The following is an 18,543-nucleotide window of genomic DNA, read 5'->3' as shown; positions in this document are numbered from 1 at the left end:
ATTAATTTTCCCTATTGATTTTTTTTGTATTTCTTTATATATTATTCCTGTGTATATTCTTAATACTTCGTATCAGTCATTTTTAGTTTTAAACGCTGTGATGGAGAGAATGTTTCTCACTCTCCTCCTACTGAACGAAACTTTTTGAATTATACAATCAAACTATTTATTTTATTTATATGTTACTATCAAGATTATCCTTTAATTATATTATAGAATGAAATGGTTAACAATTACTACTAGAAGATTTTTGACGCAAGGCATATCATGTATCTCCCGTGACGAAAAAGGATATATTCTTCTACGAGTGCATGCTAAACCTGGGGCAAAGAAAAACAAAATTGCAGGTAAAACTCAGCTGTTGTTTGTTTTTTTGTTTGTTTGTTTGTTTGGTTATTTGTTTAGTTGTTTACTTTTATTATTTTTGAATATTTATTTTTTAATTCCTTTATTTCTATATCAATATTACCTGTTGTCTGTCACGTGAGCTAATGTCGTGTTAGGAAAAATTTTTTGCCTAAAAGAGCAAATTGGATACATTTTTAATGATAACTTTGGATTTTCTACAGGCCTGGTCTATGTTCTATTACCTGACTTTCTGTCTGTAAGTCAAAAATGGTAGAGATGTAAGTAGCGGTAGGTTCTTGTGGATATCTGACACGCCTAGAGACTACTGTATTCAAAGACTCAATAACAGATCTCTTTTTGTTTTAGTATTTCCCTACGGGATGTATAGATGAGTTGCGGCGTAACGTAATGTTTTCATTTTGCATCGAAAACAATGGACATGCGCACACATATTCATAGGCAAGATATATAAACAACAGACCGCGACTATAGATAATAAAAATTATAAAAGAAACACTGACGCTAAAATTGGTAAAGTCTACTCTTAAAGAGAGAAAATAGTAGTTCATAAAAACAATTTCAGTGTATTTTTAACCTTACATTACTATACATCTATAAGTAAGTGTAACTAGCCAATCTGGTTTATGTGGTCCTTCTTTTCTTTCCTGTCAGAATGCACGCGGCATATACAGAACTTTGTAAACAATCACCACTCATCTATAATTTATTATTTCCCGTCTTGGGTCGTTTTTTTCTTAAAAAACAGATATTAAATTCAGCATTTGGAGTTAATTTTTTAAGCCATTGCAACAAAATGCGAATGCATGTCTAAAAGATTTGTCCCATGTCACTTTGGCGTGATGTTTAAACTTTGCTGCTAATTTGTTGTTTATTTGTTGTTTATTTGTTGTTTATTTGTTGTTTACTTGTTGTTTATTTGTTGTTTAATTGTTATTTATTTTTTATTTGCTTGTTGTTTATTTGTTTTTTATTTGTTGTTTTCTTGTTGTTTATTTATTGTTTACTTGTTGTTTATTTGTTGCTTCTTGGTTGTTTATTTGTTGTTTTCTTGTTGTTTTTTGGAATTTTAAAACATGCTGGGAGGACTGTGTAATGTACAGTAGCCAGAATTTAAATAACCAAGTGGTAAGATTGAAAAAGTCGAAAAACAATTTTAGTATAGTAAACATCTGCTAGCTGTTACGCAGATGAATAATATTGTAACATATGGTAGAATACGCGTATGGCAAAACTTAAGTGTAATGTTTCAAGTTATTGTTTGTGAAGGTTTTCTCTATCTTTGTTGAAGATCAGGTGTATTTAAGAATTTAATATGGAAAAGATTTTGGTAAAACACGAACGCGTCTGTCTTCACGATTTTTTCATGCGAAACAGGCGAGAGATTTAAAAGCAAACCTTATATACTTAACAGGAGACTTATGGGATACTGTTGTTGCTACAAGTGCTAAAAGTTATGGGTTTAATTCTCAGCCGAGTTTTACCAGACGGTAAAACCAACAAAGTGTTCCGGGCGATTGTCTAGTTGTGCGGTTACTGTGCTTTCACATTTTCAGGAGTTTATATGGGAACATTAAATACACTAGATTCCCTCGCAGGTCCCTGTTGGATAACAGTATAGAAATCGAATAGGCTACCCTGGAAATCATTCGATTATGTTAGGATAAAGGTTCTGTTTTTTAAGTGTTCTTTAACCGTGCAGCACAAACTTACTAGTCCGAAAGTCAAGACGTAACAGAGTACAATGACAAATGATGGGAAAATTTTAAACTGTATAAAAAGCCATGTTTTAGAGATATTTTAAGGCATCTTCAGAGTTAGGGTTCTGTTGGATGAGAGTAATGTGTAAAAACGCATCTTTTAATAGGACGATAGCGTAACTTGATATTTCAATTGTTTTAGAACTTATTCTTATGTAATTTAATCTTTAGACTTGTCTTCTGATCGTATTGGAATACAAATTGCAGCTCCTGCAAAAGAGGGTGAAGCGAATAGTGAATTACTCTCCTACTTACAGTCTGTACTGAAAATCAAGAGAAGTGAAATTTATTTAGAGAGAGGTGGAAAATCTCGAATAAAAACAGTGAAGGTCACTTCAACTAAACACACGATCGAAGACATCCAAGCATTTCTTGCAGAGAGCGTAAGGCCTTAGTTTAATCCGACCAATCTACTGCTGCAATTTATAAGCATCGCTTGTATCGAACTTATATTTTATCATCAAAATGGTCGATATGAAAGCGTGTGTTGAAGTTACTTCAGATGTATTTCTCATGCTTTTCACTGCCGTCTATGAGGTGTTGAAGTCTTGGGTGAAATTCTTCTACACACCACGTAAAGATTTGACAGGTGAAGTTGTCCTACTTACTGGTGCAGCTGGACATATTGGTTCGTTACTTGCTGAAAAGTTAGTGCGAAAAGGTAGAAAAGCGTAGTTTACTGCTGCTTGAATTCACTGTTCTTTCAAATGATCTTCATTCTCTTTTACATGTTCGACACTTTTTTTAGAGGTCACATAATTGGAGCAACTTTACTATTCAGAAAACTCAATATTTCGAACTTTCCAATGATAGTGTGAATTCTCTTTATTATTTGTTTGTTTATTTTTCTTCACGAAACGCCAACTTTCACATTCACGATCATCAACCGTAAAAACTACTACGCAAAATATATCTTTTTTTATAAATATAGTGTATTTTGAGTCCCGCCTCAATATTGTATTTATTTATTTATTTTTTGAACTTTATTCTCGTGATATTTATCTATCCTATCTCTTATTTCATCTTTTTCGTTTCTGACGTATTGAGTTTGTTATATTGGACACGATGGCGTAGAAAACATTTTTTGACAAGTCAATTTAATTTTGTTTTGAAGAGACATTGATTTTTTTGTGACTTTTTGTTTCTTTTTATCGTTCTCTTATTTTATGATTTGGAAATAAAATATGTTTATGAAAACACTCGTTTTTACACTCGTTTTTAGTTTATCTAGCCTGGACATAAGCATATGTCGAGGCTAGATAAACAAAAGACCATGTCCTTAAACTTTCAGCCTATATATTGTTATACGGATAAAAACTTTTTGCTTATAAAAGCAGTTGTAGTTGACTCGTGTTATCTCGGATACTCGATAACACAAACAAAAGCCAGTCATAAGATATTGTCTGATTTTATTTATTTATTTATTTTGTTTTGTATTTGTTTCAGGATGTATCCTTGTTTTATACGACATCGATGAGAAAAATGTGCACGAACTTGCTAATTCATTAAATTCAAACAATAAAAAAACAGTAGCATACGCGTATAAATGCGACATAACCAATCACAATGAAGTAGAAAGTGTGTCAAACCACGTGATCAACAACATAGGGCATCCAACAATGCTTATCAACAATGCAGGCGTAGTGGCGGGAAAGTATTTCACAGAATTGACAAGCGCTGATATATCGCGTACATTTGAAGTGAATGTGATTTCGCACTATACCTTAGTGAAGACATTTTTACCGCACATGTTAGAACAGAATCATGGTCATATTGTTTGTGTATCCTCCATTTTAGCCTTGGATTCTTTAAGTGGCGTTTCAGATTATGGTCCATCTAAAGCAGCAGCGTCTGTTTTCATGCGTGCATTGAGACAAGAAATTCGATTGCTTGGTAAGGCCTCGAATTTTGTTTATTTTCGCGAAATTTTGCTCAAAAAAGTTGCTCAACTATATGAAAAAAAAAGAAATTTTCCGATTGTAGGAGTTGTGCATTCATATTTTCATACTAAACACAATTAGGGCACTTTAAAATAACCCTTGTTGAAAGCAGCTTCAATGAGAACTGAAGAGGCAATGCTTAGGAAATAACCGATCTTCATTTTTCAATTTAAAAATATATTTTTGTATTTAGGAAAAAATATCCATTGTACATCTATATTTCCATACCAAATCCACACTGATATGTTCAAAGGTTGCGCTGCACGATTCTCATATGTACCATTTTTAAACGTCCTCGATCCGGATTACGTAACAACAAAGATGGTAGACGCTATACAAAAAAACCAAATCGTGCTTTACATACCAAGAATTTTATACGCAGCAATTGCTGTTATGAATGTATTGCCAGTGTGTGCATACGATGCTTTATATGACTTTCTTCACACGAACACTGCTATGAGAACATGGGTGGGAAAAGGAAAGAAAGAAGAGTAGAAAAAAGCTGGACTGGTTTGTTTTTATCAGTAAACATGTTGCTTCCCGAAATAGCTTCACAATATCTTTCAACAACAAAGTCAAAACGTAATTTTTATTTAACAAATTTAGTCTGGCTACTGATATATATTTTTTCTTTGAGCATGCGCATTGCGTGTTTCTTACTCCGGTAAAAACGTTGACATTCCCGAAAAAAGTTTAGTACTGTTTTTTATTTGTCGATCATGCTCTGTTCCTTTGGCCAATAAAACACAGGTTTTCCATCACTTTGACCAATCAAGTCAAAGATTTTCAAATTTTTTTTCCAGACTACACGATTTTAATTGTTTTATTTGTTTAAAAATTTGAGATTTGTAAGCGTTATAAATAGAAAAATGCTAAAAGTAGTTGCTTGCTAGGAATGAAAATAAACCAGACGTTGCGGCAGAAACTCATTTACTCCATTTCCTCTACGGGGGAGTATTTGCTTTGGTTTCGCTAAATATGCATGCTAAAATGCAGAATATCATGAAAGCAAGATTAGTTATGAGCAAATTTCGGGTGCTGGTTGTTTACATGCAAGTTTGAAAAAATGTATTACCAAAATGTTGCATTTTAGAGATTTTAACTAGCAGTGTCAGTCGTAGTTAACACAGTTATAAAGACGGTATTGGTAGTGTGACAAAGAAGTTAAAATATTGCAAATTTAAGAGTGTAACTTTTTTATATGTTAGGTTTAGCTAAACCTAAAATCTAGCCACGTTTTTAGAATGATGTGAATGCATTTTTATTTTACTGTTTTTTACTGTTTCCTAGTAAATTTAAAACTAAAATGTACAGTTTACTAACGCTGTGTGGCACTTCATATTACTCTGATCAGTTCAAAAATATAAAATTAGCTGGCTGGTAGCTAGCCAGCATATCTACCAGGCAAAACAGCATGTAGCTAGTTACGTTACGGACGGGGGAGAGACTTTATTTATCCTGCTGACCAGGAAAAGTTCCTCTGCTAGGTAAACCTAAAGAGACTAAGATTTTAGAAGGTGTGAAATTTTAACACAATCGTCTATAACTGATTTTAGTTGACAAACTAACACCTCTACAAAAGTTAAAAAAAAATTAAAATTCAAGCTGATCACCACGACGTAGTCTGTCATTTTGTTTCTTATGCAGTTTTATATGTTACATAGCTATTTTACAGAATAACGCTTGAGCTCAAAGCAGATTGGTGCTGATTATAGTGTTATCTCGGAAAAGTCACCCACCGCTTTTACGGATCTGCTAGTTAGCAACGTCGTTTACATGACTGATATGAAGTTGGTAAGGTTTACAAAATGCTTACAAAAAATGTTTGAATATATATTAAAATAGAGCACACACACAAAAACTAGTGAAAAAAAGGAAGGCTAAATTGATTGAAACAAATAATTAAATGCTATTGTCTAAAACATCACAGAGACAAGACTGCCAAAATAAAGTAATTCTCAATTTTTGCAGGAAAATATTTCATTGAATAATAATAGTCAGAATCCACCTCGTCCCCAAGGCTCTTTTATGCCTATGATTCTGACGTGAGCAGACGTAAAAACCCTTAGGGACAAGATTGGGATCAGAATCTTATTACCAGGTCTTCTTGCTTTTTTTATATTGAGACCGGTTTCGAAAGAAACTTGTTTGCTGTTTAAGTAATCGATAGTGACTCCGGCATGAGGCAACAAACACACAGAACGAGGCTGCATTTATCCTATTGCAGAGCACCAATCACAGTCCCGTTGTGGGCTAAAATATTTTCGCAACATATAGTATGACTACCACTAACCTGAAGTGAGAAATAAATTTTATGTCATTAAAAGCCATAGTTAGTTTTATTTTAATTCGTTTGATAATATAGCACCGTGACATGGAACGAAATCCTGCTTGTAAAAAAAAAAAATTCGTACGTTTTTTTTTCAAATAATCATTTAAATCAATTCCTCGAAAATTTTATCCCTTCGAAAAAAATGGGGAAATGTTATTCAATAGTACCCATTATGTAATCTCTTGTGTAATGCAGCAGAAATTCCCTACGCGAAAAAGGGTACAATAACATTTCCCATGACAAATAAAAGGATATTTCATAAATATCAACCAACAAGGTACACCCTGGTTCCCTGTGATATTACTTTCGTGTTTATGTGAGAGACAAGGTAAAAAGAAATCATCCTTGGGAATTAAGATAAGTCGGACTAGCAAAATAGCCTACGTCACCTCTTACTTTTGTTTTTCGTCAAAAGATGAATGTCAATAAAAACTATAAAGAGAAAACAAGTATTTATCCTAATATTTGTTATCCTAAAAACAGTATTTATTTCTCATTATAAAAATTATTTCTAATTCTAGTTTCTGTCTACGTTTTCTTCACCCTGTTCTTTTTCTCTCAGCTCTTGGAAGAAATTTGCTTTGTTGCATTTTCCTGTTGATAGCCAACAGTATCTACATGAAGCCGAAGATGTCCTTTGTTAATCCTCCATACTGCGTTCATTCTGATCAACTATACAGTTGAAATTGCTGTAGCTTCTCTGGTGACACATTACTTTCCCTCTAGTTTTTTGACAATTTCCACTGTATGTAGTGCACGAGTATTAAGCATCATATTGTCCTGTTTTTCTGTCCTCACCTACACCCCGTGTATTATCTTCATCATCGCGAAGTATCTTTTCGTTATTATATTTAATTGTATTTTGAGTGGCATCATATTGCATTGTTTTGGTGTCCTCACATCAATTTCTTTATCTTCATTGCGATGATTCGTTTCTTTGTTGTCAGTTGTTTTTCGAGCTTCATTATATTGAATCCTTCTGCTGTCGTAACTTACACTCTTTCTCTATCATCTTCATCGTGATATCTCTTTTCCCCATTAATTTCAATTGTATTTAGACCATCATCATTGTAATGTTTTACTGTCCTCACTTACACTCTCTATTATCTTCATCGTGGTGTTTCGTTTCGTTATTATTGTCAATTCTATTTTGACCATGCTCATCATGTATTTTTCTGCTGTTCTCGTATACATTCTCTCTATTATCTTCATCGTGATGTTTCATTTCTCCTTTATTTTTATTTGTATTTCGAGCGTCACCATATTGTATTTTTCTGCTGTTCTCACATACACTCCCTCTATTATCTTCATCGTGATGTTTCTTTTCGTCGTTGCCAATTGTGTTTTGAGTGTCATCATATTGTATTTTTCTGTTGTTCTCACATACACTCCCTCTATTATCTTCATCGTGATGTTTCTTTTCTTTGTTATTGTCAATATTGCAATCAACTTTTTTATTGCCATTTTTTATCTCTTCTTGATCATATTCTTTGTTTTTACCATTTTTCTCTGTGGTATTTTGTCCAAACATAATATCCTTTCCGGTGGGATTTCCAGTTACAGCTTTTACATCTTTCTCATTTATATATGATGAAAGATAGCTGTGATAATCTTGTTCATTTGATATGTCGTCACAGCCAAATCTATCATCTTCAGTAACAGAGCAACTCTGTTTTTTAGATCCATTGAGATACTGACCACTGCAACCAATGTCATAGTTTCTACAGTTGTCGCTAAGTTTTCCCTCTTTTTCTATTTGGTGGTAAAGAATATTCTGAGTGTTAGCAATGCCACTATTATCTTCACACCTAATTTTCTTTTCTTTATTGCACATCAATTCAATACATTTCATAATGCATAAATTGTCTTTACCTGTCAGCTCAGTAGTAATGCAGTGCTTACAATATCTTTCACGCCTTGTATCGTCACGATGGTTGTTTTTATCTACTAAATATTCATTGGAACTATTCTCGAGCTGGTAAAAGTTATCCTGACTTCCAGAGTCAAGTGCATTCTTATAGCTTTCTTTATCTTGTTGTATTTCTTGCATGCCAGATTTATTTTCAACCTTATCTGCTATTTTGTCGTTAGCAAAGACATTGCATTCTTCTTGGTTCTGATTTCTGTCGCACTCCTTCTTAGCATTTGTCATTTGGATATTCGCCTCCTCCGTCTCTATGTTATTCTCGCAATCATACACAATCCCTGTTGTGGTCTTTTGGTAATCACCAGATACTCTGTTCTCAACATAACCATTTGTATTTGCCATATGGCTGTACACATCTTGCATGTCGCTGTTGTTTTGACAGCCATTCACATTCCCTTCAGAGTTCGTTTGGTTATCACCAGATGCTATGTTCTCAACATAATCATTTGCATTTGCCATATGGTTATATACTTCCTGCATGTCGCTGTTATTCTGATAACCATTTACATTCCATGCAGTGTCCTTTTGGTAATCACCAGGTGCTCTGTTCTCAATATTGCCATTTGCATTTGCCATATGGGTATATACTTCCTGCATGTCGCTGTTGTTTTGACGGTCATTCACATTCCCTTCAGAGTTCGTTTGGTTATCACCAGATGCTGTGTTCTCAACATAATCATTTGCATTTGCCATATGGCTATATACTTCCTGCACGTCGCTGTTGTTTTGATAACCACTTACATTCCCTGCAGTGTCCTTTTGGTTATCACCAGATGCTCTGTTCTGAACATAACCATTTGCATTGGTCATATGGCTATATGCTTCCTGCATGTCGCTGTTATTCTGATAACCATTCACACTTCCTGCAGAGCTGTCGTATTTACTACCATGGTCAATACATCTAATGGTGCCTGAGCCTTGACTTAAGATGTAACCACTATCTTGCTGTTTCGGCTTAGTTTCTGCACATCCATCACTCCCATCGTCTTTATCATCGTGATTATGTTTCTCCTTGTAGCAGTCAATGTTGTACGAAGTGTCTTCGTCTTCTTCTTCTTCATCTTCTCCTTCATCCTTTTCTTCATGTTTCTCCTCGTTGTTTCCATGGTTTCTCAGATTATTACTGTGAGACAAATGTCTTTTTCCTATACACACAGGACATAACATTATAAAATGTTTTTGTGTTTTTTTCATTACATGCTAACACGAGAATATATAACGGGGAATGCGAAGCAAAAAACAACGAGAAAATAAATATGACAACTGGATAGAAAGTAATAAAGGTGAAGTCTAAAAAACAGAACACAGAAAAATTTACGCATTCAACATTATATTGGAGAAGAATTACTTTACGCATCACTGACATACTGCCTAGATACGAGCCGCGGTCGACAGGACGGGGAGCCGCAGACGAACCCACCAACTACTTGCAGCAATATGTTATTTATCTGTTTTCTATATATTAAACTTTGCTCGGAATTACCTGTTTCACTTGATCCAAATCCATCGCATGCACTATCAGATTTCTTCGAACTGGAAGGTTTATTGGATGCCTTTAATTTCTCAATATCAGCCAGAGTAAGGATAAAATCTCTGCGGCTATCCAGTTTAGCTTTAATCTGTTCTGCACGTTTCTTTCTCGCCATGTCATCATCCTTGTCGCTTCTCCCCATTTTAATGGTCCAAGCTGTAGGCAATTTAGCTGGTTTGTATTTCTGTTCCTGAGCAGTTTTTTCAATGCTGTCATTGAAATCAAAGAACCATGCTTGGGGCATTTCATGGTTGCTTTCCTTACCATGATCGTGTTTCTCTTCCTTGTTGGTTTCATTTGTGTCGTCATTAAAATCAAAAAACCAAGCTTGAGGCTTGTTGTTTTCGTTCTTTACGGGTTGTTTTGCTTCTTGTAACCATTCTGGTGAAGCTCGCTCAACGTCGCTCGATTCTTGCAACAATTCTGACGAAGGCTGCTTAGCGTCGCTCGATTCTTGCAACATTTCTGGCGTAGGTTGCTCAACGCTGCTTGATACTTGGAAAAATTCTGGGGAAGGTTGTTCAATGTCACTCGATCTTTGCGACAGTTCACTCTCGCCTTTTGATTCTACAATGACATCTGATTCAATTAAATCATTGTACTGTCTTGGTCTCGCAAATCGTTTTGTTGGTGGTGGTTTGGGTAAATAAGGCAACGCTGTGTAAGATGGTAGACGAAGATGGCTACCGTCGTAGTTACGATTACATATATGTTCTGCGTGTTTTGCATCTGTTGTCGCGTTACACAAACTTGGAAGATTATAATCAGTAGCTGCTTTAAATCTTCTGTGGCCGCGTTTTTGAATCGTTGGAGTAGATTCCATAAACATGTGAATATGTGGCAAAAAACCTTTTTTCTCAACATTTTGACTAGGAGCTGATGTTCTGTCCAATCTTGAACTTGGTGGACGAGGTGGAAAATATTCTCGCCCATGTTGAATTGGTGGCAGAAAGGAGCTATGTTCTTCTGTCCTGTCGGCAGGGTTACGGCCACGATTCTTTGCGTTATGTATTTTTGGAGCTTCCCTTTTTTTATTTACCGGTTGGTGATATTCAAATCGTTTACCGCGAGGTATAGCTGGTTTTCTAGGATCATAGTCATCTTTTCGCGTATCCCGTTGATGCCCAGTGAAAACCCGACCCCGGAGTTTTATCAGCGTTCTTGGGCTGTGTGATTCGGTTACCGAGGTTTTTTGGTCATCTTTAGATTCATATAGCAAGGAGCTTTTACCACGTGGTCTGGATGGTTTTCTTGGATCATATTCATCATTTTCCGTGTCTCTTTGACGACCTGAAAATCTTCTTCCACGAAAGCTTATGATTTCTTTTGGACCACGGGTTTTATCTTTGTTGATTGTGTTCTCCTGAACATCGTTTCGTTGGCGAAACAAGAACTTGTTTACACGAGGTCGAGCTGGTTTCTTTGGGTCATATTGACGACGCCGTTGATACTTGAAATCAACTCCAAATGCACGTCTGGTTGCTTCAATTTCGAGCCGCGGTACTCTTCCACTGCTAGGTCTTGTATCATCTCGAGTTAAACCATAACCGGACGATAGGTTATAAGTTATTTTGTTTTTACCAGGAACATACTCATCCTTTCTTGGACGAGGAGGTGGTGCTGGCACAAAATCTTGAGGTGATATGGGATGCTCTCCACCGCGTTTTTTTGCTGGCTTTCTTTCATCGTAATATTTCTTGGCAGGTCTTTGCACAACAGTTGATTTCTTGGCATCGCTGCCTTCTTTCACGTTTGGTGGCTTGTTGTCACTCCAGTGGAAGGAACGCTGCTTCTTTCGAATTGGAATCCAGCTTTTCCAGGTTTTCTTATTTTTTACCTGCTGTGTTTTTTTCTTCAGCTTACTTCTAAGAACTGGTATTTTACTGCCTTCTCTCATTCCTTTGATAACAGGATCCATCTTTCTGTACATGAGTACCTCTCAATCTAAGACAAGGAAGGGCGTTATCGAATACATATGCTTGCACAAGCTATTAGGGTCAAATATCTTACATATAGCTTATGGAGTGTCAACGCAGATCAAACTAAGTGCGATCATTGTAAATCACGTCACGGTTCTAACATGATATATTGCAACAAAGAGGAACCCTTATAATCTTGCTCCCTTATACCAGATATATCACTACAGTACGGTCCCGCATATTTTTTACCTCTATTTAGTACGAGGTTCGAGTTATATTCATTATCTAATGTTCTGGAAAGAATTGGATCTTGAAATTCAGCAGACTGTTGTCTAATAAAAAAATATAAAGATTCGATAAGTATCATAGCTGTGCAACATAGCAAAAAAGGGTTGTTAACCCTAACTGACCTAAAATTTCCAAAGGTCACCAGATTTTGAGTTGTAACCATTCCAAAATTGTAACCAAGATAGCCCGCCCTGCGGTTTCCAGGTACTAAAATGATTAAACATGACCAAAATTCACAAACTTCGCTGGTTAGAGAGATCTGGAAACCATTTGACCTTGTAGGAAATTCTGTCTACTTTAGATAAACTTAGCTAGAGTGTACCAAAGTCACTAGATTTTGAGATATAGCTCTTCTGAAATAGTGACAGACAGACATCACGACCAAAATGTTTCCATCATCTGCACCCTCTTCTATCAGCATATCCTTCTCTTCATGTTTTTGAAACAATTGAGTATAAGAAACAAATAAGAAACATTTGAGGCTTAATCAAGAGTAACTTAAAATTGTTTCTCAATGTTACTTATGTATCTGAAAGAACTTATTTAAAACAGCCTAGTTAGGACAATATATTTATAACTTCTTAAGAGTGTGTAAACTTTCCCTGAGTGATACGTAAAGCAACGTCGTTCCCGGGGCATTTTGTTTTTTAATGAATTTGATAGCGGTGTAATAAGGGCCAAGGAGCCAAGAGGCTCTGGGAACAAGAATGGTACTTAAAGCCTTGTCCAGACTGAAAGCGTTGAGGATGTTAACACTATATGTAGTACAAATGATCCGTATCAAGGGCGTTAGGGCAGTTGCTTTTTTGTATTCAACACCGATAAGCGCTTCATTGTCGATAACGGTTTAACATTGTTAGCTAACTTCATTAGTGTGAACAAGGCTTTAGTAGTTTGTCTCAACAAGAAATCACGTGAGTTCTATATCGTTTATTCTTACTTGTACTTTAAACTTCAATGTTGCTTCAGAGAAGAGATATTCCAAGATGCTACGAAGTATTTCATACTTTTAAGAACTTTTGCACTCACGCTAAATGTTTGGCGGAGGTTCGCCGTAAGTAAGAATTGCAATTTTCATATGATTGTATTTACCGATGGGTAAAACTTTGCTGTAGGGTTTTAAAATTGTGAATATAAATGTTAAGGATCGTTGAAATGGATTCATCTGCCGTCCATCGTATGAATTTAAAAATTAGGGATTTTAAGGTACAGAAAAAGAAAGATGTATCTCACCGAGAGTTGATTTTTCTTCAATCTGTTCTGCCGTTTCTTCGATCTGTTACAATCGTTTCTTGCGATTTAAAAATCTCGTTTGGATATATAAATTGATGCAATCTCTTCTTTTATAAAATCAGTCACACTAACTTTCCAAAAATATACTAATCGCTCAAAAAGCGTCCAAACTGGGCAATGTCTAAATTAAAAGACGCTTGTAAAATATATATTTGACGTCAATATAGTGCATGGTTATTTGACGCCATATATTTGTCACATCTTCGTATCCAGTCTTTTTAAGAAACTTTTAAGGAATATATGGAAAATAGACTAATGAAGAGGTGGTATCCGGTGATGTTTTTGCGACAAAAATAGATAACTCGTTTTCAAACCAGTAATTCCGGTTTGAAACTAGCCAAATATTTAACTCTCGGCATATCGACACGTCATGATAGCTTTCCATTGTTGAAGTTTTGTCGTCTTCTAAGATCCTATCAACCGTGTTGAATGCGTTCCTAACAGAATTTAATACTTAAGGTTCTAGAACAACCTGGGTAATTGCCGCCAGGAAAAATGTCCATGCTAATTTTCACTGTAAAATTGCCCACTTGACAATTCTCACTTAGGATAACTCCCCCTTGAAAATTGCTTCCTGGAACACACCTAGGATGAGCTTTTGTGTTTCAATTGACTATCCCTACTCTCTGATGAAAGATTCGGAGTAACGCATGTAGAGAAATGCTTGGGTGGTGATATTGATCCATGATGAACTTGAATCTGTCCAGCATGGCGATAACAGTGGGTCGCAAGAGTAAACATCAATGTTTTATCTTAAAATGTGCTGGGGTCGAGAATGCGTCGCAAGGGAAGGACTATGCTACGAAAGAGTAAGGTAGAGATGAAGGTTACTCAGAGACCCTGCCTAAAAGCACCTGCTTATAAAGCAGACCAAAATCAAAGACCGTGACTTCGTTCTCAGTGGCACACAACAGAACGTAGAGTCTCAAACACAATGTAGAAAAGAGAGCATGCACCAACACCAGAATTTACGCAGGGACAAATACCTAAACGAAAGAACTGTGAATTCAGATTTATAATAACCAGATTTTGCGTCAGTAAATACCAGAGCATTTCTTAAACTAAAAGTTAGTGAATGTGAATATGAAAACATGATTGAATAACAACAACACGTATTGACAATCATGTAACAAGGAATAATTGTATGTATATATTGAGTGGATATTATGTTTATTTGTTTCACATTACACTCTTATCAAAATTCTGACTACACTGGTCATTACTCTTATTTCTCTACTGTTTTAAACATTAGACCTATTGCTTTTAAAAGCCTGATTTTCTTACAAGATATATTCTTATAAAAAGGGGGGACTGATATCCATTTCACTGAATTCGTGTTACGTGGTAGTGATAATTTTGGTGACGCGTTTCATAAGGATACAGTGGATATGTAGCGCAGTGAGTTACTTCATTAAAACTTTCATGATAATTGAGGTCAAGTGAGAGACGTTCTTATGTTGTATAGGGCATGGTATCATGGCATTGTACAGATAACGCAATGCCACGGTTGCCCATAAGTCAACCTCGATTCCATTACCTGTTGTCTTTTTGCATGTCAGACAGCGAGATCTATCAATAAGCGCAGCGCCGATTAGAGAAAAAGCCTAGGAAACGAGGTTGCCCAGGAGTGTCACAACAACTTTTGCGTATACTTGCCTCAATCGATGTCATTATAGGAGATATGATGATGGTCACGCCAAACAGAAGTCATTTCTGAAAAGTAAGCGAATTGTTTTGGTAATATTTCACCATCACTGTTTAATTTTGCTAATATGATTTTAAGTTATTTGTATCACAACAATTTTTCATTTACTGGTTGTCAGTTTTTCAAAGATATGTGTCGAGAGATCATCCATATTAGCCATTCCAATACAACCAACGGAGTAGGAAATCCTTTTGTGATAAGCCTCTTATTCTGATGTATACAAGATTTTTTATCCAAGTTTTTCTAATTCTTTTAATAGTATTTCATTTATCAATGAAGCATTAAAAGAATTAAAATGCGTCATGGGAAATGGATCATTATCAAAGGTCATTTGCCCAATGCAGGGATGATTTTGTAAATGTTGGATGGAAGGAATTATAGTGGAGGAAGCTAATATAGGACCGCTTAAAAAAACTCAATTACGCCTGGGATCGAAAAAAAATCGGCCGAGAACAATTTTTAATATGGCGGCGAAAAAGTGATCAAAGCGGGCCTTTTTTATTTACCCAGGCATATTTATTTTTTTACTAGTGTTGTTATCAATCACTTGAAACTGTTGGGATGCGTCTCTAATTTGTCGTTAGGGTTTAGACTAGCTCAGTTCCATTTTTATACTTGTGATGGCCACCTTTCACCTGAAAAATAAACTATTAGAACTGCCCAGTGATTGGTAGATACATGTTATTATCCCATTTTTATTATTCATAAAATTTTAGATCACGAAAAAAGATAACAAACAGCCGTTGTAGCTTGATACTGTAACCAATTAAACATAAAAAAATAATGCAAAAAAATAATTTATTTGTGAAAAAAACAGGTTTTTGTACCTTGTTCTTCTGTTATCAACACTCGAAAACTAATAATTTCAAAACGCTACACTAGACTGGTACCCTTCCGTGTTTCACTATTCTCGGTAGTAAAAACGGCGACAAAAAAGGAACCTATTTTAAAGTTTTACCGGCTAAAAAACCGTAAAACAATCAGCGGTCTGGTTATTCCAAAGAATCGATCGCCGGAGTAAATTTGCTTAAAGCGACTGGACGGGAATGTGCCAAATTTTCTGCACCCGGATTGTTTCATTGATCCTATCTTGTAAAAATTTCATAGACATTTGCTGGGTTAACGTAACATTCTTGGGTGAAAATAGAGTTATATTTCCGATCTTTTTTTAGGTCGAAATTAGAGTTGGGCGGGTTTTTGTATCATTTAGGGCTTACCGTTAGTTCAGTGTATTTTTACCACGATCTTTTTAGAAGAGATATTTAATATGTTATAAATTTTAATTAATAGCATAGTATATAATATACATTCGTTTACATGTCAAAAAGTAGTCGGTCAACACGTTTTTTTATAAGAATGCCAAAATTCTAATCAGACTGCTTGTTATCCATATTTCTGCCTTGTTCTAAATAATAGGTCTATTATTTTAACGTGAAATCCCAGCCTGATATTCTTAAAGAATATTCTTATATACAAAACACTAAACGTCATTCTCGGTGTGTTCAGTTTAGTGTACACCTTTTTTTCTCATGAGTAACTTTTAAGTGATTACTCTTAAACAGAAAAGTGCACACTATACGTCAACCCTCGGTGTGTCCAGGTTGAAGGAGTTATTTGAGAACAAAGATATGTCCACTGAAATTAAATTTTTTTTACGATATTAATTTACGATATTAATTCGCGAAAACCTATGTTTGCTTGTGTGGACAAAGAAACGCGTTTATTTTCAACCTTGTCTCCATTGTGTTTAACTCTACCTTCCTGGCTTTTCTAAAGGTTTTATGAACAAACACAAAATGGCCTAGAAACGAGGTCGCTTTATTATTACCGCTGTCTCTATTTTATCGCAACAATAATCTTTTATAAATCACAAAAGAAAAACAATTTGTTTTCAAGGAGGCGCTATTTCCCATCATATATCATGGGTTGGTATTGAAATTTCTTTCTACAACATAACCAAAACGCATCAACGATATGATTCTCCATCATAATCCGCCCATCATGTAATCCATGCTTTGTTGACAGAATAGCAAATTTTAAACCAGGTATGAAAACTGCCATCAGTAACAAAAATAACGCGATTAACCCTGACGCCTCCAAAAGAGAATTTTCTATAACTATCTCCTCGTTGACTCCATCTTTAACTACAACATGAGCACATTCATCTACATCTCCTTCATAATAGGGGTAGACGATCTCCTTCAACAATGTTTTTTCTTGGCAAAACTGATATATGGTAAGCCTGCATTCTCCACTATAATCAATGTCTAGTACATTGGAACAATTTGGTGTTAACGGGATTGTCCAAGATTTGTTGTTACGCAAGTAATTGTACATGTTACCATGGAGAAGTAGATTGATGTAAGGTTCGCAGGAAATATTAGCAATATAATGTGTTAAGGATCCTTCATGCGTAAGGGTGATTGTCTTAGATGAAAATTTGTTTTTGGACGTTTCTACTATAAGGTCATTTCCATCATATGAAGTGCATTCTTGTACGAAAGTGTAACCAGGATAGGTGCGTATGGTGGTATTCATTTCGGCATTCTTTTGGTTCGTTTTCTTCAGCCAATTATAATACACACATGTATGCTCCAACTGATCGGGATTTTCCTTCATATAAGCTTTTATAATACCCAATTTATAACTTACAACTCGCTGTTCTCCTGCGGGAACCTTTACGTGGGTTCTATCATGTTGTAGTATTTCTAATGAGAAACAATCCAATGATTGAGAGTATTCTTGATTGTGGGATGACGGATTATTTAAAGTGATGTATAAATATCCCTTTGTAGCATCTTTGACGCCGGGACTAAATTTCCACTCGTATGTCACGTTTTTACACGCGACATCCTCCACTATTGCTGTCGCATAAACACACAAGATAAGGAAACATCTTATACGCATCATCCCACTGTAACTGTGTTTTTATCGTTTATCCAATTGACGTCAGATTGTTAGTCTTTATTTAATTGACGTCAAATTAATAATCATAACATCATTTTCTGCGCGACCTAATATATATATACCTTCTTTTGAGCTCTAAAATTCGTGAAATTCGGCACCCCCAGGTTTCAATTAATCCTAACCAGAGATGGTGTAGTGGTAGCTCATTTGACTTGTAATCATAAGGTTCGAGTCCTCACTCCGGTGCACTTTAAATGCAGGGTTGTAAGTCCATTTAGTGCCATCTAATGACCGCTAACGGGTTTATGTGTCAGGCAAGCAAGTTAGATTAATGCTATACGATTCTCTGGCGTTAATGTAATATTTACAGTCGAAGTGGAGGAAGAGCTAACCGTTAGAAAGAAATCTCCAAGGACGTTAAAACTTCCCGTTACTTACTTACTTTGTAAAGAAGGGTCTGCCGTGAAATTAATATCATTGGAAATGGAAATTTAATTTTTTTTTTAATTTTTTTTTAATTTCTTTATTTCTACCCAGGATAGCCCCTTCAGTTCCTATTGGTATTGTAATTAACA

At 35.4% G+C, this 18,543-nt stretch overlaps 2 protein-coding genes across 5 annotated transcripts in view; one reads left to right on the top strand and one right to left on the bottom strand.

Annotated features, from left to right (window-relative positions):
• The window catches only part of LOC130638689 (short-chain dehydrogenase/reductase family 16C member 6-like), a 43,279-nt gene that overhangs the window by 9,269 nt on the left and 15,467 nt on the right, over nucleotides 1-18,543 (top strand). For 2 of the 4 annotated variants that reach the window (XM_057447024.1, XM_057447022.1), the window contains exons 2-4: nucleotides 217-347; nucleotides 3,573-4,019; nucleotides 4,260-4,684. In XM_057447024.1, coding sequence (XP_057303007.1) covers nucleotides 218-347; nucleotides 3,573-4,019; nucleotides 4,260-4,561 — 879 coding nt within the window. In that variant the 5' untranslated portion in view covers nucleotide 217 and the 3' untranslated portion in view covers nucleotides 4,562-4,684. Of the gene's footprint in view, nucleotides 1-216; nucleotides 348-2,446; nucleotides 2,788-3,572; nucleotides 4,020-4,259; nucleotides 4,685-18,543 lie in introns of those variants that run through there. The other 2 variants (XR_008982362.1, XM_057447023.1) reach the window with 2 other exon arrangements.
• Nucleotides 7,039-9,492, bottom strand: LOC130650199 (uncharacterized protein DDB_G0290685-like). Its single transcript, XM_057456040.1, has 3 exons — nucleotides 7,494-9,492; nucleotides 7,201-7,357; nucleotides 7,039-7,141 (listed from the first exon to the last, which is right to left on the bottom strand). Exons 1-3 carry the CDS (start codon nucleotides 9,490-9,492, stop codon nucleotides 7,039-7,041), a joined length of 2,259 nt encoding a protein of 752 aa, XP_057312023.1.

Source organism: Hydractinia symbiolongicarpus, chromosome 1 (genome assembly GCF_029227915.1).
Source record: "Hydractinia symbiolongicarpus strain clone_291-10 chromosome 1, HSymV2.1, whole genome shotgun sequence".
Classification (NCBI taxonomy): domain Eukaryota; kingdom Metazoa; phylum Cnidaria; class Hydrozoa; order Anthoathecata; family Hydractiniidae; genus Hydractinia; species Hydractinia symbiolongicarpus.
The sequence above is the reverse complement of the archived record's forward strand: the minus strand, read 5'-3'. Positions and strand labels throughout refer to the sequence as shown.

Coding starts and splice junctions, on each gene's coding strand:
- LOC130650199 (XM_057456040.1), bottom strand. CDS start 9,492: ATGTTATGTCCTGTGTGTATAGGAAAAAGACATTTGTCTCACAGTAAT. Junction 7,358..7,493: donor CGATGAAGATAATAGAGAGT/GTAAGTGAGGAC, acceptor AATATAATGAAG/CTCGAAAAACAACTGACAAC. Junction 7,142..7,200: donor ATGAAGATAATACACGGGGT/GTAGGTGAGGAC, acceptor CACTACATACAG/TGGAAATTGTCAAAAAACTA.